The sequence below is a fragment of the Chelonia mydas genome, chromosome 11, assembly GCF_015237465.2.
Source record: "Chelonia mydas isolate rCheMyd1 chromosome 11, rCheMyd1.pri.v2, whole genome shotgun sequence".
In the NCBI taxonomy this organism is placed as follows: domain Eukaryota; kingdom Metazoa; phylum Chordata; order Testudines; family Cheloniidae; genus Chelonia; species Chelonia mydas.
The window spans coordinates 11,382,520-11,396,203 of NC_051251.2; the positions used below are offsets into that span (position 1 = coordinate 11,382,520).

General features: G+C 35.9%; 1 protein-coding gene across 3 annotated transcripts in view; it reads right to left on the minus strand.

Annotated features, from left to right (window-relative positions):
• Positions 1 to 237: 237 nt before the first annotated feature.
• The window catches only part of HACD2 (3-hydroxyacyl-CoA dehydratase 2), a 42,580-nt gene continuing 29,133 nt past the window's right edge, over positions 238 to 13,684 (minus strand). For all 3 annotated transcript variants that reach the window (XM_037913168.2, XM_043524853.1, XM_043524852.1), the window contains 3 exons: positions 7,286 to 7,407; positions 5,148 to 5,326; positions 238 to 2,388 (listed from right to left, as the gene is read on the minus strand). In XM_037913168.2, coding sequence (XP_037769096.1) covers positions 2,306 to 2,388; positions 5,148 to 5,326; positions 7,286 to 7,407 — 384 coding nt within the window. In that variant the 3' untranslated portion in view covers positions 238 to 2,305. The remainder of the gene's footprint in view (positions 2,389 to 5,147; positions 5,327 to 7,285; positions 7,408 to 13,684) is intronic.

A 13,684-nucleotide genomic window follows, 5' to 3' on the forward strand; every position in this document is an offset into this window, starting at 1 on the left:
TATGTTCATTCTCATTTTATAAAAAGAAAATTAATATTATGAACAAAGAAACCAGTTACTAAAAAGATATCTTGGGGCCTGATTCTGCAGTCCTTATTCAGGATGAACTTCTATCAACTAAAATAGGAGTTTAGTCTGAGTAAGTACAGCAGGAATGCATTTTACGTGTTGAAAACCTGGAGTACTGAATTCTTGAATAGGTTTTTGTTTGATGACAAGATTTCTTATAACCAAAACAATGTATTTTTCACATCTGCGAATGCTAGCTCCATTTTTTAAAAAAAATGTAGGAGTTAATTTACATGTGTGGTCAATTACCTTTATATACGGTATTGTGTTATTGGTAGAGAAGTGATAAAATCCCAAAATATATAAACTTATCTAACTAAATAGGTAATTATACAGAGCCTTCTCCCCATTCTCAAAAATTTGTGGCAATCTCTCTGCTTCTTAGCAAACCCAAAGCCATCTAATTAAAACTATTGTACAAGCCTCCTTCCCATCAATATAGCTAACGTATCCCATTTCATATATCATTCACATAGGCCAAAATGTTTAGACATGGGAGTCTAAAGTTAGACTCCTAACTCCATATTTAGTCACCTAAATCGAAGTGGCTTGGTTTTCAAAGGAATTGAGCATCCAGAATTCCCACTGATTTCAAATGGGAGCTCTGAGTGTTCAGAACTTGTGAAACTCAGGCCATTGTGATTTATGTGTCTATGTATGTATTTGCGTTCCTCCATTTGAAAACACAGGCTATAATTAACCTGGATAGCCAATCTGAAGGGGGTAGGAGGAGAGATTTATTGGTCAATAAAGATGTATATTTACATTATTTTATACAGTAAATCAAACACACTGCTATATTTCTCTAAAACAGACCAGTACTATTATCTCTAGGTTTTCTCCCCTCCCCAGTGTTGCCATGGTATCATTTCTGCTGCATTATAAGGTTTCGCTATTTACATATCGAAAGCTCTTTACCATTTTGAGCACTGATAAAATTCAGCTGTACTTTTTCAATGGAACAAGAAACAGTATTGCCAACAAAAATAAAAAGTAGTAATGAAAAGATTTAGATTTTTTCTTCTTCAGAAAAACCTAAAACAAATGTAACTATAAATCTGTTCATGGAAATACTGCCCCTCTATGAATGACTACATTTAAAAAAAAATGTTTAGCTTACTAGCATCATTAAAATTAGATTTAACAGTATCACTGAAATTGTTGCCTATTCATCTTTAAGTTCAAGCGGCAAAACACAATTTGGAAAAAGGCTCTGTATAGAACATATTTAGACTGTGATTGTGTACATTTATTCTTAAAGTTGAAAGTCAGAAATGTATTTGAATCTTCTCTGTTTACAAGTGTGTTAACGAAAGAGGTTAAATGAGCTAGTGGACAACAGTTACAAGTTATGGGGATAATTTAAAGCCATAAAGGGACGAAAACACTGAGCAACCGAGTGACATGTCTTGGTGTCACTCTGTACAGGTCCATGACTGATGACATTGCTTTACCCAATTATTTCAGAAAAGTTAAAATTACACTTTTCCCCCCTATGTATTTCAAAAAAGTGATCTGAGGCTGCTGTACTCAAGGCAGTTTTAATATTTCAGAGCAATATTACAGCTCTGTAGGAACAATACTGGAACAGAGCTTGAGGTAATAAACAGTTAAATCTTTAGATAACATATGCTGGTAGGACACCGTACTTTTTAAATTCCTTGAGAATCACATTTCCCTTCAGTTTCAATAATTGCTTCCCTGCTCTCCCTCCCACTTGCCTTTCAAGTTAGGAAATTCTCTTGCTAGATTTAAACAATCTGCCTGGTTACTGGAGTCCCAGCCAAAATCTTAGAGCATTCCAGAGAATATAGTTTGCCTCTACAGCAATACATACAATTTCTGGCATGTAGTCAAGCGCTTTTAAAAAGCAATGACAATAATAATATAATCCCAATTCAAGCACTGCACTTAGTGGGTTCAACTTTATCACTCATTTTGTAACTTTCAGGTGTCAAGTGATAAATTGAAGTCTTGTTAGCATATAAATTAAAGAAACATAAAAGGCTAAAAAGTCAAAGCCACAAATTTCTCATAGCAATGCATGCTGAAAATGATATTCTAGTGTTTTACATGGTGAAATTTCAAGAAAATCATCACATTAGTTATTCTTTCTACATTTTTTTTAAACGTCCTATTTAATTTTTATACTCCTGGTTTATTTTATATAAATGTGCTGGGTTACTGAAAGTCTGCAGCATTTTGGTGTGTGAAAAGTTCTGAAAAAGAGCTGGAATTATTCAGATTTCTTGTGTTCTTCAGTATAGGAAAGTACCTTTCTCCTCTGATGTAGCATGTGGAAATACAACTGAGGAAAGACTGAAAAGAGAATAGACTTATGTAAATAAAAGTATGAAATCAGGTTTGTGTTTGAACATGACACACTTACAGTCATACATTCAAGGTCAACCCCCTCTCTTTGAAAATAAATGGCTTTTCCACATTCTCATCAAAAATCATAGAGAAAAATAGAGAGGCAGTGGATGATGCACACTATTGTCCCTACAGACTTCAAGTACCATGCATCAGTTTTTGCCAGTATGATCTTTTTTATTTCAAAGACAAACTACTACACTCTTTTTCTGCATGCCTCAATGTAGATCTTCACTCCAAGGTATGCAGGAACAGTCAAGATTACGCAGCAGAACACTGGCATCAGAGTGAGTTTGCCAGACTATGTATCTAACTAGGAGCTGAACACACACATAGGGTGAAAAGGTTCCTGAACTGCACACACAGAATAGGAAGAAAAGGCTCCGAGGGGGGGGGGAGGGAGGGGGGAGGAGGAGAGAAATAGATCTCAGAAAGACAATGAATTGGGTACAGTTTCTTTGATCCTGAAGGAGGGTCAGAGAGTGGAGTAAGATTGTATTTATACAATAAATTATAGTATTTGCAGAATGGGGGAACAAAATGTGAGATTGAAATCATGCACATATGATATGAACAGCTAACAAGCCTGAATACTAGTTCTAAACATGAGCTCAAGATCAGTTCATCCTAGTGAACCATAGGAGCCCGTTAAGGTTAGTGTCAGCCTAGATTATGTCAACTGTGTATTCCAAGATCTTGTTATGCAAAACAGATCAGCCCATGGCTATTTAAATTGTGCGCTAAAAAAGGTTTCAAGGTGGTTGTTTATAAATCAGCACTCTCTGCTCCAACTTCTTTCACTTTGTTTCTCACAATCCTCTCCCCCATCCCCCTTTAGTTTGTCTCCCACCTGACTGAATTCCAGATTATACTCCTGCACTCCAGGGAAACTAGTGTTGAGGGATACATTACTTAGTAAGAAACACATTGTTGCATAATTATTCCAATGAAACTTGAACAAATGCAGGAAGTCTGTCATGCATAGGATCCATTATGAGCAATCAAGATTTTCATGAGAGAATTATTTTGGTCTGAAGCTAATTTGACAGGACCTTCATTTCAAAACTAAAGGTTTTCATGAAGTGGAGTTGCAATTATAAGGAAAATTAATTGTATTACTTTCAATGAGAAGTTTTCAAAATTTTTCTGTCATTGTAACCCCAGTATTTCCGAAGTTTTCAGTGGGAGTTTAGGGTCAGGAAAACATAGGTCCTACGTTTATTTTCTTCAGTCTTAGACAGACTTCCATAAAGTGTGGGGCTTTTGTGGAGGGACAGCAGACTTGTGAAGTTGGGTCAGAAAGAATGAACTGAATAAACTGATTTGACAACTGAATCTTAATTCTCATGTGCTTCCAAAATACCAGAGGCTACAAGTTTATGCAAGAAGACACCTAGTACAAGTTGAACAATAGCAGACATATGTCATGAATGTTTTGATGCTTATCTACCAGGGTGATCAAAAAAACTATTCGCATTGTTGGATTATTAGTTCAAAAATTCTGTACATATCTGAATACACTGATGAATCTACACTGAAAACAGAACATATTATTGGAAGGGGCAAGTGCTGCCCCAAAACTGAGCTATTTTAAGGGTGAGATCTAGATAAATTGTTTTGAAGGCTCAGTTTCCACCACCCCACTTGGTTCCACCAACTACAATCCAACTATTCCAGTGGATGGATGGAAGTGAAAAAGTGAGACTTTCCTTCTTTTTATGTAAATAAATCCAAAGTTACTCTGCCTCTTTGGAGCTATGCCAAATATATTATTCTTGGACACAAATGAATGAAATGCAGTTTTCATAGCAGATGGAAAAGTTTATGACTTTTGTGACATCAAGATTCATAAGAAGCCTTACTTAGAAGATTATAAGCGCTGATTGTAGAATTCAACACTGCTCAAGTTTAAATCTTACTTAGGATACGATGCATCATTCTGCATAGACTAGAAGGCTACATAGATAATAAAAAGTTCAGAGAAAAAACAGCTGTAGAAATAGCTAAATAGACACCAATAGCATTATTATTACATTCTTTTGAATTTTAGACTCAATGTATAATTGTATTGGTTACAGGTCTTTTACTTTAAAACACCACATACCAAAGAAAAACAAGACCTACATTATATCTTTCTAAATTATGATTCAGACTGCCTCTCCCCCTCAGGATAGCTAAAGAAGCATCCCTGATGAGTACAAAAACAGTGTTCCCCACAAAGACTATTTTTGTTTGAGCAAAAGTGCACTGCTCTGCAGTTTTTGTGAGGATAGCAAATCTGCCACTCATCTACTTAACTACTGGAAAAGTCATGAAGAGATAACCAAAAAATAAATAAATAAAATTGTTTTTTATAACTATAGACTAAATGTTCAGAACAAGTAAGTCCCATAAATGAAAGAGAGCAGCAGAGAGAAAAATCATTTAAAAAGTCAACATTTGCCAAAAAATACAACAATTATTTTATATTTCAAGTATGGATAAAAAAAACTAGTTTCTCCATTACCACTACGTGGTGCACATTGGTAAATGCTGACTGCTGTAGTTCTACTTTTGTCTGATCTCTTTTCTTTAAGAAACTTTCAGAAAAGTATGTTGCTACCCGTAAAGCTAGCTAGCTATGCATACAGTTTAATCACTCCGTTTCTCAGTTAGCTTTGCATATACTGTTTTCACATAAAACCCTAACACAATGGTGTACTTACTTGGAATATAAGAGATCATAACCAGGATCAGGAATGTATAGTAATCAAAGGAAAAATTGTATTTGTTAGGTAAACTAATGGAATACAAGCCAGCCTGTCTGACGAAGGGCAAAGCAGCATATATTGTGAGTAATTCGCCTGAGACTCCCATTGGATACAGTACTATGAACAGTGTGTACCTAGAACAAAACATTTAGGGAAAGGCATAAAAAAAAATCAGTCCAAAACTCTTATAAGTGAAATTATTTGTTAAATTATGTTATGGTTACTCCACTTTTCAATCACCACAAACAAATTTAATATTTGCCTTGTTATTTCAGTACTAATTGGTATTTGATTAGAGCACACTATCGCCAAGGTAAAATATTCAGACCAACGACCAAATTTGACTGAATGCAGAAGTGCCTTTGATAAGCTGCAAATTATATTTGAGTATAACCCTGTAAAATTGTAATTCACATTTCTGAACCACCTGCTATTGATAGTTAACTTGCTTAAGAGTCCATATCTGCTTGAAATCTTGTCTATAAAAGAGTTAAAAGTAGTTTCAGGTACAACACCTGTCCCTGAGCCACTGCCAACTGGAGCATTTTCCATCACATCTGCCTTTTACAAAGACATTTTGCCTTATTGCTATATATAAAATATCTTTACAAACAAAGGAAACTGTCTAAAACTGGGAAACAGTGAAACTGACAAAAACACAGAGTGCTATAAATTTTTTCTTCCCTCTCTTTCAGTTACAGTCATCTTATAAAAGGGGGTAACATATAACAATAGTAAATAAACATTTTCAGACAGAAGTGTGATTTTTAAATTGTCATATTTCAGAGTAGCAGCCGTGTTAGTCTGTATCTGCAAAAAGAAAAGGAGTACTTGTGGCACCTTAGAGACTAACAAATTTATTTGAGCATAAGCTTCCGTGAGCTACAGCTCACTTCATCGGATGAATGCAGTGGAAAATACAGTGGGGAGATTTTATATACACAGAGAACATGAAACGATGGGTGTTACCATACACACTGTAACGAGAGTGATCGGGTAAGATGAGCTCTCGTTACAGTGTGTATGGTAACACCCATCGTTTCATGTTCTCTGTGTATATAAAATCTCCCCACTGTATTTTCCACTGCATTCATCCGATGAAGTGAGCTGTAGCTCACGGAAGCTTATGCTCAAATAAATTTGTTAGTCTCTAAGGTGCCACAAGTACTCCTTTTCTTTTAAATTGTCATGTTCCTTTAAAATAGAGATACTTGTAGCATAGATAACATAGGAGCCTGTTGTAAGATAAAGACATTTGACACATTTATTATATCACTGATGTTCAGCTACCAAAATTAGTTTATTAAAGAATAACAGAGAAACTTGTAACAGGCTGACTGAGATTTCTTTATGTTCTTTCCTCACTACTGTGTGAAAGACCCATACAAAAAGAAAATTACTTTAAAACTATATAATTTGGCAGGAGGACTCAGAAGCAAGCATAGTACCTCAAAAAATTATTTTTTATTGCTAGATTTTGAGTTAACAGTGTTCTTAAATTTCCATGCTCCCATTTAGCTAGAATCTTAACATTGGTATTCATATTCACTATGCACTGCTGAGCAACCCAAAAAGTCCACATTTGATTGTCACTGCAAAGTAATCAGTCTGATCTGTTGGATTACAACCCTCTTTCTTATTGTTCTTCTGAGCTAGTGTAGAAAATTAGTACATCAATTCACTATAGACCACTGATTATGGAAAAAAGCAAATATAATATCTGACACTTGTATCACTGGTCACCAAAAAAAAAAAAAAAAAAAAAAAATCAAACTAAGTGTATAACAAGAATTTTTATTTCTTTCATAATCACTTTGGATATGAAGTCTCCAATTGGGAGAAATTAAAGATCATTAATGTCAACTTCTATTTAACAGATTTTAAGCACACAAATTGCCTGAGGGGAGCAACAGCTGGACATGGAGACATATCCGCTTGTGGCTATGAGGTGGTTACTGTCAGCTAATAATCAAAAATGTGTACGACAATTATTTTCCATGCTCATTAGACTAATTTTCTGTGTGGTTATATAAACTTTCCTGTCAAGTCAGTAAAATATCAGCAAAGGTCAACCTTCCTTTTATGCATCTTACCTGGCCCATTTGATGAGGTAAGGGAGGTGGTTTAATAAGCTAAATGTATAAAAGGAGTAACGGATAATTTCAGTGATCGTCCAGGCAACAACAAATAAGAGGACACTATCTTCATTCTGTACCTATTAAAGAGAGGAAGAAAAGATACAGTACAACAACTTCAGAAATTATAAATTGTTAACTACTCACATGACAAGAAATAGTTCTCAAAATAATCCACCCTTACACCTTGTTTTATTGCTTTTATTTAAGAAAGTGAGTTCCAAAGATTCACTTGTTTCAGAGTAGCAGCCGTGTTAGTCTGTATTCGCAAAACGAAAAGGAGTACTTGTGGCACCTTAGAGACTAACAAATTCACTTGATTTGATTCACTTGATTTGATTCAAAGATTCACTTGAAGAGCAACATGGTGCTTTAGTAATAGTTTTCCTTGTTAACTCTAAATACTCTCCCAATAGTGAAAAATTCTGAAGAAAAATAGAAAATATAATTTAAAAGTATGGAAACCTACCTCTTATCACTATGAGCTACACTGATGGCCCCACCATCCTATGCAACACATTAGGCCTAAATGATGTGCAAAAGCCCCATGGAATAATTTTGCACTGCCTGAATCCCCAGGCTTGTACCCATCCCTTATCACCTCCCCAACCTCGGGGGGAGGGTCTCTTAGGTTCAGTTAGGAGAGGGAGGATAGTCTATTGACTGGGCAAATCACTTAGCCTCTCCGTGCCTCAGTTCCCCATCTATACAATGGGGACAATAATACTTCCCTATCTCACATGTGTGTTGTGAAGATAAATACATTAAAAATGGTGAGGTGCTCAGACACTATGGTGATGGGAGCCTTATAAATAGATTTACACTGCCCTAAATATTTCGTTTTCAGCATGATGCACGTAATGTAATAAAAAGCATTAACTGCATCACTGAAGTTGTCAGGCGGGAAATTGGAGGTTGATAGCCTCATCTGAGAAAATAGAGCTTTTGGCACCCAGGAAGGCATGGGATTCTATTTTAGTTTTGTGCATTAATGAGGAAGCTGAAACTTTTGGCACTGCAAAAAAAGATTTATCTCCTTTTCCCTCCCGCCCCCAACCTTTGTGTGTCTGTGTGTGTGGGGGAGAGGATTCATTAGCTACCTCAGTAAACTTGACAACTATCTGCCTCACTGCACCTTGTCCCAATTTCTGCTACTACGTCCAGTGTAATTTCTGCTAAAATTAGGAGCAGTGAAATTGTTAACATTGATATTTAAAGCATCGTTAGGTTTAACTGTAAATACACTGAAATATACAAGAAGAATGGGCCATTTTGCTCTTCTAAGATATACTGTTTCAGAAAGACATCACTGCATCAATTTCACTCAGTTCACATTTTGAAATGTATTTTCACAACAATAAGTTTTTTTTTTAAAAGAAAGCTTAGATTGGAAGCACAAATTCAAAAAGGGACAGCAATAATGGGGCAGCTTATGTGGCCACAAAACTGCATTACAAAGGGAGAAAGCTCTAATACATAGCTAATTTCAGCAAACATTTTTATGTACAGTTTTCTTCCAGGAGAAAAATGTCATGAATTTTCTCTGCTATTAGTGAACACCGTGAGCACAATTTCACTGGACTGTAGAACAACAAAAGCAAAACAGCTCACCAACTGGTACGTGCATATATTCCTTTTTTCTCCAACTCTTAAAAGAGGAAAAGGAAGTCAGTAGGTGTGGGTGGTACACACACAATTCACCCTGGGTAAAGTACATGCACACACACAAAAAGAGGAACAAGAAAATATATGGGCATAGGGGAAATGTTTGCTCGTATTATAGGGCTGATCATATGTTCGCTTGTCAAAAGCTCATGGGACAACACATAAAAGAAGATGTTATTTTATTACACTCAGACTGCAAACACAGATGGCATTACATAAGAAAAAACAACAACTCTAGAAAACATTTTTGCTATTATTCATGATCATGTTGCTTGTAATAGTATTTCAGACTACTCCTATTTCCAGGGACAGGCAGTTTCAAAGCATTCCATAGCTGCCCCTTCTGGTCAAATCAGGAGCAGCATTTGGTGAGTTCAAATCTGCCTATTTATTTAGTGTTGGGAAAAGGATGTACCCTGATGAAAGTTAACATTCACATGCTGTTCTGATCTCTGTCCCTTGAATCAAGGAGGAGGAGTGGATTACTGTGGATGTGGGACATAAATTATCACTTGAGGAGCATAAAATGGTGGGAGTATGGGGGAAGAGTGCCAAGAAACTGGTACTAGGAGTGGGTGATTAAATATACTGACATAAGTGGGGGAAAAGAACCTAGATAGCTCTGATCTAATTCTATGGTATAACTTTTCTGTTGCCTTTGATTTCTGAAGTCATAGTCCTCTCATTCCCAGTCTACACCAAGAACAGCTGTATATGGAAACATGAAACCCTGCTCTACCAATCATTGCTAAGGCCATTTTACCAACCAATGTGGATGATGTCTTAGAACTGTGTTCAAACCAGAGTCCACACCTGTTGGTCAAAGAATGCTAAAAGCCAGTTCAGCAGAAGGCATGCCTGAACTGTTTTAAAACTGTTCTCAACCAACAGTCTTTTCTTTGCAGCAAAGCCACAGATTGAGTATTCATTTTCTTCATCGTTTTTGGCTAAGATAGTTCTTTATATCACCACAAAGAATTAGGTATCAGTTACTTACTGACAGATATACTGGAAATCTATTTATCATGGCTAGAACTCCTCGTTCTGCGTTTTTGGACACTTTAACTGAATTAGACATTTGAATTTGTCCAAAAGGCACATTACCAAACCTCAAGGGCCTGATTTACTAAACAAGCTCTCAAGAGTCTTATTCGATTAGACACAGCTACGGTTAATTCCACAAAAGTATCATCCCCTCTACTTTCCTTAAAAGGAAATAATCCAGGGGAGCACAAAAAAGGGACAGCAAGACTTTACAAACCCAGCAGCCTATTGCCATCCTCAAAAATCATTTGCACTCATTAATACTCCTCTTTTTAATTTTAATTTTTAAAATACCTGTTTCTTCCTGTAGGCCTTGGAATGCAGTCCTAGATATTTGTTCAAAGTATATTACATACTCTTAATATGACTGATGATTTAACAAGCTTCTTAACTAAGCTGTTCAGACCACAGATATAAATTGCTGTTGAAAGCTATTTCAAATTGATTTATTACCAATAAAGGTCTTGGATTTATTTTAACTTACCCGCACAATTACAAGTAGGAGACAATCTTTATATTAGTCAAAACAAAAAAAAGACTATGCTGGGATGTAAAGTTAACGTTCAGAATCCAAGAAATATGACAAAATAAGGTCATTTATCCAACCTTAATTGTTTTCCCTCATGCATACGCATGAAAGATGTCCTAAGGTTGGGGGCGAAGAAGAAAAAGGGAGTTCTTCATGCTTTTTGATTTTTATGATGTGTAAAAAGGTTCTCTCATACTCAAAATGGCTGAATTGTTTTGCTCAAAGTTTAAAAACCAAGAATAATCTTTGAGCAGAAAGCCTTTCTGGAAAATTTCAGTCCACAATGTGAATATTTTGGGAAGTGATAGAGGATTGAAAATGGGTGGGTGTTTAGAAAGGAAACATTATACAAATGTTAATTATAAGGGTAATTTCCAATCCTGTTTTATTATCTTTACAAAGAAAATGTGGGGTTCCAAATAGATATACAGGGCCTGATACATGAGTTGCTCCAGTGTTTCTGTTACTCCAGTTTTATGTCAGTGCAAGTATTATTACATCAATGTAAATAACGGTCTACAGGCCTACAGTGTTTTGTCATTGAGAGTTTTATCTTTTTAGTGTGGGCTTTTTCTTATTTTATCAGCCCTGATAAAAGCTCTTGCAGTCCCAATGATAATAATATAATAAATAGGATATTAACCTATTCAATTGGCAGTCTTTCTTTTCAAGTAATTTTTAGTATACTTGATTGCTGGTGAAAGATGTCAAGTTCACAGACTCAGAACCTGATATCTTCCACTTACCCACCCAAGACACTATAAAACACAGACAGAGATTGCAAGGATCCAATAGAATTCTATTCTGTTCTGGAAAGACCACCTCCAAAAATAAAATATATATTGGTCTTCATGTCATCAATTCCTGACCTTTCTGATGAGATCGCTAATAAGGGTGCCAATACTGATATGAACACCTTTCCACTGGAACTGGAGAAAAATCATCAAGTTGCATTTCAAATGGGCAACCAACAAGCCATCACATGATAGCATGGTTCTACGGCTCTACATAGATTCAAATATATGACATGGAACTGGAAGGCTCCCCATTATTATCCTTACACTTTTTTTTGACCAGTGTTTTGCTTTAACCACTCTCTTTCCCTTTTTTCTTTGGAACCACAATATTGGCACACACCAAACAACAGAGGCCAAGCAGACTCAACTCAGGATGTAATGAAACTTCACAAATAACTGTTGGAGAGCAGATATTGCACCACATGCTGGACTTTCTCTATAAAGCTAACAACTGCCAGTCCTATCTGACCCAAAGAAAATAAGCTAATCTCTCCCCAGCTCGCCATACATCATCATACAAAGCTTAACAGAAGTCTATCATGCAGCTATAAGTTAATATATCTATAAACATGATAGCACCAACCCAACAAAATCATGAGAAGCACAAACGTGTTAACAGCAAGATTCATGCTTCAGATCATATCAGAATAAGTTTCTAGATGGTCAATGTACAGAGGAAGAATGTAGTACTGATGTTTCTTCTTTCGAAGAATCTATCATATCTGCAAGCATTCTGGAAAGGAGGATATTAAATGCTTCTAACTCAAGAAGTGCAACAGCAAAATTGAAGTTTATTTAAAAAACCTCATCATGCACATACATATTATGTCTTACAAAATCCATAAAGGTGCGTAAATTTAATCCTGGACTTCATCAAGGAGATCACTTGTGCAGACAGCCCTTTAGAAAAAGCAGAACACTCATAAAAAGAAAAGGAGTACTTGTGGCACCTTAGAGACTAACAAATGTATTTGAGCATAAGCTTTTGTGAGCTACAGCTCACTTCATCGGATGCATGAACACTCATGACACTAAATACCAGACATTACAGCACCATGTCTATCTGGGATCTGGTGTCCATAGGTCATCTCCTCACCTGACCTGCTACCACTTTCTTTTAGTCACTGTCTCAGGGTAGTTTAACTACAATGCCTGAAGCCAGCATCCCATATGAATCTTCACTATCCTCACCCTACCTTTGGGGATATTAAAAAAGTAGTCTAGGCAATCTAATCCTTAATATTTTAGTGCCAAGATAATGAAGAAATTCTCCAATGTGGATAATTTCTATATAATTATTCTTGTTTACAAGGCACCATGCATCCCAATGGCACTATAGAACTAACAATAATATTTTCACTTGTGGTGTGTAGACGTATCTTAAGATACATGTAAATATAAACATTAATTCTTTGCTCCTAATTAAAGTCTTAGAATCCCATTTTGCTTGTTTGAAATCTGGCAACCATTTCTGGTGCTCTTTTTTTGCTGGAGTCAACAGGGACTGGAACATTACTATACTTGCATCCCACAGATACATCTGTCAGAGGAAGAGCAGATGTTTTCACATAGGTGTTTTGGATTTTATTAAGAAAAATGTTAAAATATTATTTTGCTTATCAAATGAACTAGTGGAAAGGATTATTAGAAAATCTGCAAAACTGTGATTCCAATAAAATATGTGCTAATCACTATCTTGATCATCTTGCTTGTATATCATATTCTTTTCCTCCACTTGTTTTGTACATACTTTCGGGACCTACTGTAATATACACTAATTATGATAAAGGGAATATTCTCTTAAGGATAGCTCAGTGGTTTGAGCATTGGCCTGCTAAACCCAGGGTTGTGAGTTCAATCCTTGAGGGGGCTATTGAGGGATCTGGGCAAAAATTAGGGATTGGTCCTGCTTTGAGCAGGGCGTTGGATTAGATGACCTCCTGAGGTCCCTTCCAACCCTGATATTCTATGATTCTTAAATGTAACAAATTATCTGAAAAATATTCCATCCTCAGTAAAAAGAACAGAATATTAGAAATATCGTTCAGGAAAACATTGCAAACTTAATGCAAAGACACCTACAATTCTTAATCCTATTCCAACTCAAAACAAAAGTTAATTTTACTATTACATTTAATGAAAGCAGGATCAGACACACAGTAGAAAGGGATACGATATAGTAGCAAGATTCAGGTAACAATGGTTTGGCATTGCCCAGTTCAAAACGATATACTGAAAAAGTGGGTTCTTGGGTTTAGGACAGTAAGTTTAGTAAATGGAAATTACAAATTTAAAGGGGGAATCGCAATTGAAGACATAGTG